We start from the raw sequence: 7,395 nt of genomic DNA on the forward strand, positions 1-7,395 counted from the left end.
TCTAAAACACTAAAAATTTACATTTTTTAATGCATCAACACTACAAAACTGTTTAAAAAGAATTTATTTTTCTCTTCTTTTCCAACCACCATTGATGAAAGCCTAACTGCCAGGAGAGCTTTTTTTTTAATAGGGTCAGGAAATCTACCCTAAGTAGTCAAATAACGTAAATTGTTTTTTTCCCTGTAGCTGAAATTGCTATGTTGGTTTTAAACTTCCCAATTCAAATTAATGAACAATTTTCTCTGTAGTGTAAGAGTGAATTTGGCAGTGCAAAGATCACAGCAATCTCTTCTTCATTAAATTGGGCAAAGAGAAATCATTGGTTCACAAACTGTTAAATGGATATTAGGGGTTTTAATGAATGGAACATTTATTTTTGTGCCAGCTCAACTAACAACATTGCCATGATTAGCATACATTTTGGCAACTATTCTAGCTCAAGGTGTCAGTAAAAAGGGGCTTTTATCTTTGAGTTTAATTTACTTTAGCTTTCCTTGTTATTAATGTTTTTAGTGTGAATGAGATGTTTTTGTAAAGGAAATCCTGCCACAAGAAGTTATTCCGAAATACATATTTTTATTAATGTTACAGGCATTTCTCATGCTGGAGATAAAGTCCATTCCCCAAAACACATGAGCCTTCTTCAAATTTGGAAATGAATAGAAAATTGTGCTATTTATACTGATGGCAAAATTATTGCACTTATGGAGGATTCTTAAAAAATAAATAGTGTTACTTTTATCTCATGAAGTTCCTTTCTTTACAAAAAAAAATAAGAAATAAAATATGACTAGTAAGAGATGTTTCCTCCATTGCTACATATCAGTTATAAATGAAAAGTTTTGGGGGTTAAATGATCTTAGTCTCTTAGCTCAGATGCCTCTTGTACAAAAGGAATTTCCAATAAAAATATATTTACTTTTTGTAACAAACATTGCTGCCTCATATACTTATTATTTTATTTATTGAAATTCTGAAATTGAAGAAAAATAAGATAAATGAGTTAATACAAATCTAAAAGAACTTGGCTGTTTGCATTCAATTTCTTTTTTGCAGAGTATTTTTGTTTTAAAAATTATCGTAAGCTATTGCAACACAGCTAACAGAGGATTTGTTATAAATATGTGGCAAAATGAAAATGTATAATGATATTAAATCTATAATAAATTAATATGCATGTGCACATACACGGGTGCAAATTTTCATATGAACTTACATCAAACATTTAGGCATACTCTCTTTCTACTCTATATATATCTATGACTACACACACATTTAATAATTTACCCAATGTTTAATTGAGTAATGAATTAGTTCAATATAAACTTTAGCATAGCAGAATACTACAGTTTACCCACATTTAACCCTAAAAACAAACAAGTGACAGGCACTTCAGTGAAATAACAAGCCCATGTTCAAACATAAACTGCTAAAAGTGAGAAAGAAATTATGAAAATATATACCTTTAATTTGCAGACATATAAACACTTTTGGTACAGTACAGATGCATGATGCCAAAAAGTAAAATGATCCAGTTTGAGCTAACACATTCCTTGTTTATACAGATTATTTTGCTATAGCTCTCATATAAAATAATATTTCCAGCTCACACAATGAATTGAAAGTGATAAATCACTGATGAAATAGCTTTCTTCATTGCAAGAGATTCAGTAAAAGCTAAATTATCAAAGAAATCTGCTGCAGGGCTTACAAATAAACTGTTGGACTTAATCCAAAACCAAAGAAAGGAAGCCAGAAATGGCAGCCAACAAACCTAAACAACAACAAAAAGATAAGTACAGTGTAACTTTCATATAAAAGGCCCAACTAAAACAACCAGTAGTGTACACAAGCCTCTAGAAGAATTCACTTTTAATATGATTTCTATTTTTTTATGTGATGGATGATTTTAAGCCTATAAAAGTCTAATATATAACCCAAGTATAAAGTACGACCAACAAGTTGTGAAAACACTAAAATGTCATAAATGCCTATGAAGCAACTAAGGATTGAAGCATTTCTTTGCTTCTGGCTGTTTTTCTTGGGCACAATAACTAGTTACATTTTCTGTAACGAAGAATATATATATATATATCTCTATTTCCCTTGTAATAATAGCAAGTGCAGTGGTAAAGCAAACAGAAAGCAATTCGAGTACACAGAAAGTGGAATACTCTTCAGCAGGTCGAATTTGTAACACAAGGCAATGTTTTTATCCTTGCTAAAAAGGAATTGCACTTCTTTTTAATGCCTTCTCTTTCAAACTATATATGAACTTATGAGGTAATAAACATTCTGTTTACAAGTGCATTTCTTTTTTATCATATATTTAAATAGGGTGAAATTTAATTTACTTTAATTTCATATTTGTTTAATGTTAAAAACAATATATTTAAAATATACTCTTTCATTAATTTCATGTACAACTGTCAAGTACAATACCTCAGTTCCCTGCAAAGGAACAGCTGATGCCCTCTTGTGGTAACAGGAATTTTTAGATAAAAATTTGTTCCATTTTCTTACCTTACTCCCAGGTTTTATCAATCATCTGCTTGGTGTTTGAAAGCTGCAAACCATGTCCAAGCTTTTCTCTCTTTTTTTTTTTTTTTTTAAATAACAGTCCTATAGCTGTTAGTACTAATTTTCACTTAAAAATGCTGTACACATTTTATAACCTCTGAATTTAAATTTAAAAACCTGTAAACAGCTATTTACAATATAGAACAAGTTATAAATTAGTCGTCCTTCATTGGAACTGCCATCAACACACTTTTTCAGGTGATGAAGATCCAAAGTCAGTTAAAACATTTCTCTGTGTCATTCCACCATGAAATATCAAATATTAGAAATATCCATTGGCTTTCTCTCTCGCATATGCAAGTCAATTTTTCCTTTCAGAGGAATCTGTACTTCCAAATTTTCATCTTCCCTGGGATGCTTTTCCCCTTTCCTTAAACAGATGTATATGCCCATCCCTGTGACCAGTGTGATGGAACCCAAGCTTATTACAGACAGAGCTACTAAGGTGGGCATACAGGACACAGATTCTACCTTCCTATGAGTCGGTTCTATTGAGATTTGTGGTTCTTTCTCCTCTATATTAATCTGTGGTTCTTTTCTTAAAAGACTCTCAATGTAACTCTCATTACTGACAGTGTCATTGACAAATAGGTTCACCATGACCGTGGAGTGGAGAGGCTCAGGATAACCATGATCACTCACTTTCACCAGTAAGCGATGGAGCCCATAATCTGTCTGCAGCAATGCCTCTTCCAAAGTAATGTTGCCAGTTTTAGGGTCAATCCTGAAGGACTCAGGCCTAGGACCTCTTCTCCCTATGATGCTGTAAGCTATGACAGCATTCATGCCTGTGTCTTTGTCGACAGCATAGACTTCTGTAACTGGGGAGCCTGGGAGAGTAGAAGGCAGTACTAACAGATAAGACATATTAGACTGAGGAAATAAAACCAGAGGAGGGTTGTCATTGATATCTAGAAGGAGAATTGTGATTTTTGCTGTAGAAGAGAGGGCAGGCTCACCCCCATCAACAGCTTCAACCCACAAAGTATAGGAGCTTTGCTGCTCTCTGTCTAAAGAGACTTTAGCCCTCAGCATACCCTTTCCTGTGTCTATGACAAAAATATCACTCTGGTTCACCACAGAGAGGGCGACCCATCCATTTCGCCCAGCATCAGCATCTGTTACACTAATTACTCCTATCTCACCATAGCCTGGAAAGTTTTCAGGCACAAAAAAGCTGAAGTCCTTGTTGATAAACCGAGGACTGTTGTCATTTTTATCCAACACTGTGAGGGCCACAGTGGCTACTGATTCTCTGGGTGGCTTACCACAGTCAACAGCTCTGACAGTGTATCTGTACTTTTCTTTCTCTTCTCGGTCCAGCTGAGTAGAAACTGTCAGAATTCCTGTGACACTGTCTAAGGAAAAATATGATGGAGCATCAGGTCCCAGAAAATATGAAACTTGGCCTCTCTCCCCACTGTCAGCATCTGTAGCATACAGCTTCGTCAAAAAGGCATTGGGTGAGTTGTTTTCTTCGATGGTTAGTTCTATCAAGGGTTGAAGGAAAATTGGAGCATTATCATTGTCATCTAAAAGTTGCACTTTAATGACTCTTTTGACATGAAATCCCTCGGAGTTCCAAGCCACCACAGCTACTTCATAGAACTGCTGTAGCTCATAGTCCATAGGTCTCGTGGTCTCTAGTAAATATTCATTATTGTACGGTTTGTAAGGTGATAACCTAAACGGCCCTTCACCATCCAGGTAGCAGTTAACCTTGTATTTACCTTCTGGATCTCTTACGGTGAAAAACGCAATGGGAGTGTTAACGGGTTCCAGTTCTTTCAGATAAACAACACCATCTATCTCGTTTGCTATGTAACGAGGGACAATTTCAGGGGGTCTGAAAATAACTTTGATAATGGACACAAGAGCAGTGATTACAGCAGGGATGCAGCCTGGTCCATTAGCAAGGATGGTGAGCTTGTGGGACTGCAGAACACTTCCTCCAATCTTACTGAAAAGTTTAATGACGCCAGTGTTTTCATCCAGGTGAAATAAATCCTTAGATGCTTGTGGAACTTTCTGACTGTAAGAATAAGTAATTCGAGCATTGGTCCCCAAGTCTTTATCCACAGCCTGGACAGCTGCAATTGGGGTACCCACTGTAGCATTCCCATACACAGTGACATTGATTTGTGAGTCTGTGAAGAGAGGGCAATTGTCATTAATGTCACTTATGCCAATGGTGAGAGTGGCACTGCCCAAAAGTGGTGGAGACCCACCATCCTCAGCTATGATGATGCTCACATACTGGTCCTGGGTTTCCCTGTCCAAAGCACCCATGACAATTAGGTAGGGGGTGCGCTCCCCATTCTCATTCTCCTCCACGTCCAGGGTGAACATACCATGGTAGTCCAGTAAGCGATAGGTCTGTACCCCATTAATGCCTACATCTGGGTCCACAGCAGGATGCTCTATGGCCAGTCGGGTGTTTACAGGTGCATTTTCCGGGACCCACACCGAGATCTGGGAAACAGGGAACTGCGGGGCGTTGTCATTGATGTCTCTGATGGCGATCTTCACCTTCACAAACCTGAAGTATTCCTGAGGCAGGACAAGCACATCCAGCAGCAAAAGACAAGAGTCAGAAAAAGGAGAAGAGGAGATGGAAACGCTGCCGCCCCACGCAGTCCCTCCGCCCCCTTCAAGACACAGGGCCTCCCTGTCGATCTCCTGAGCTGAAGTGTGCAGCTCCCCAGAGCGGTTGTCTAGGGTCACGTACTGGCCACTCAGTCCCCGGGAGGCCAGGCTGAAGGAGAGAGGGGGGTTCCACTCAGCACCGGTGCGCTCTGGCAGCTGCGACTGCGGGTCCGGCCTCCCTGCAGACCGGGGCAGCAGCCGCAGGTCCTCGGCCAGGCTGCCGATGAGCACCCCCGCGGGCAGTCCCTCGTTTAGGCTGTACAGAAGCTCGGTGGCCCGGCTGTAACTCGCGAGGCAGCTGAAGGGTCCCACGAAGAGGAAAAACAGAAACAGATGCTGGAGTGGGGGGAGGGAAGAAAGCTCATTACACACAGGGGGAAATAGGGGTCCGAGAGAGAAACTAGTGCCCCTGTGATCCTTGCTGTCCCCATCCCCATTCCCAGAAGCAAAACCTCTAGTTAGAACGGCGGCGGGGAAGAACCCTGCTGCAAAGGAGAGATCAGTGGGGCAATATCGTCTCCAAAACTTAATTTTGCTGTTCACTTTCTATCCCCTCCGCCCCCGCCTTCCCCCCTCGTTTCCCCATCACCACCCTCATCCAGCTAACATTCAGAATCCCAAACCATAAAACATCCCTGGAAACACACGCCGGAGTGGAGAGGATTCCGACTCAGAGACTGCGCAACGCAACACGGAAACCCAGAGTAGGTGATGGGGAGGGAGGGGGCTGGTAGTGGAGAGCGCTGAAAGGTGGGCAATTTATTTCTCCTTGAAGTGATTCTGCCATTAGAGTGCTGGAACACGCAGTGTGTTACATCCCTTACTAGGAGAACCGTAAAAACAACCACAATCGCAATAACGATAATATAGAAAAAATACTAACACTCCCTCCTCCACCTCCAACACTTTAGGTCTTAGGTCGGAAGGAGTGATTTTTATTTTAGCACACATCTGAAATCAAACTGAAAGGATCTGGATTTCCACCCCTTACCAAGCCGTCACTAATCCCCCTCCCTTAGGGGGAAGCAAAGTAAAAGCGGAAAATGGTTATGCAAAAACAATTTGCCAATCGCAGTAGGCATTCATAGCCAGACGCCAGCAGCAGGAAACGATCCCGAACCCCCGTATCTAAAGCGGATTGAGCACACCCCCGATCCCCTCCACCTTATCTGGATACATTTCTTGCTTCAGAAACTTCCTCTCATGACCCAAGGACTTCCCTATTCCTTGTTAAAACGAAGACACGTTATCCCAAACTCCCTTTCCCTCCCCGCGCCATCCTTCCCGTGAAGTTTAGATGAAGGTAGAAGGTTTGAAAAACCATCCGAGTGGAAACTGCTTCACAATACTGAAACTTGTCGGGGTCGCGGGGATCCTTGACTCTAACCCTTACCGGCAGGTTCCTGTGGCTGGCGCTGCTCCTGGGACGATGTAGACGCCCCATATCCAGGCACGGGTGCCAAGTCTCCGGACACCAGCTCACTCCCAGCGCCCGCGAGCTGCGCGCATTCCCTCGGCCGCGCATTCCCTGGGAGGCTGCAGTCAGAGAGCTCTTGAAGGGAGGGCGGCAGAAGACACTCCCTCTCCGTTCATGCAAATCGTTGGGGGAACTTCAGCCAATAGTCACTGGCTCTTCAATTAAGGACGGGAACTCAAAGAGTGGCAGAAAGGCAAGGGGGCAGAAGGGCACATTCATGGTTTCCTGCCCCGGACGCAGGTAACTCCATACCCTGCCAGAGGAGCTGGAATGGGGGACTTGCTCCTGAAGACTGCGAAGAGGCACCTCCGGGTTGGGCACAGTAGCGCTTGCCTACCAGCCTCCTTCCTTGCCGCACCAGTCAGATGCCAAGTCCACAGATTGCTAGCAAGAGAGGGAGAATTAAAATAAATAAATAAGCTTGCATTTGTATATGGATGTAACAGAGAGAGGAAGTCGGCGCCACAGAGCAATCACAGGCGCGGTCCCAAAACGCCTGCTTTGCCAACAGTTCCTCCTGGAGCCTTGGATCCAGCAGTGTTGGCACAGAGAGAGAAAATGCACTCTTCTCAGCGGAGGGAAGGAATCGCAACTTCTGTGTAACGTAGGGTGAACCGAAAAAGTAAATATATGAATTCAGTGAAGGTTTCGACGTACCCCAATTTTGAATCTTTGCTGTGGGCAGTGGT

General features: G+C 42.0%; 1 protein-coding gene across 1 annotated transcript; it reads right to left on the minus strand.

Moving 5' to 3' along the window:
• Positions 1-1,450: 1,450 nt before the first annotated feature.
• On the minus strand, positions 1,451-7,118 carry PCDH20 (protocadherin 20). Its single transcript, XM_030813477.1, has 2 exons — positions 6,623-7,118; positions 1,451-5,565 (listed from the first exon to the last, which is right to left on the minus strand). Exons 1-2 carry the CDS (start codon positions 6,752-6,754, stop codon positions 2,839-2,841), a joined length of 2,859 nt encoding a protein of 952 aa, XP_030669337.1. The 5' UTR covers positions 6,755-7,118; the 3' UTR covers positions 1,451-2,838.
• Positions 7,119-7,395: the final 277 nt, after the last annotated feature.

Source organism: Nomascus leucogenys, chromosome 5 (genome assembly GCF_006542625.1).
Source record: "Nomascus leucogenys isolate Asia chromosome 5, Asia_NLE_v1, whole genome shotgun sequence".
Classification (NCBI taxonomy): Eukaryota; Metazoa; Chordata; class Mammalia; order Primates; family Hylobatidae; genus Nomascus; species Nomascus leucogenys.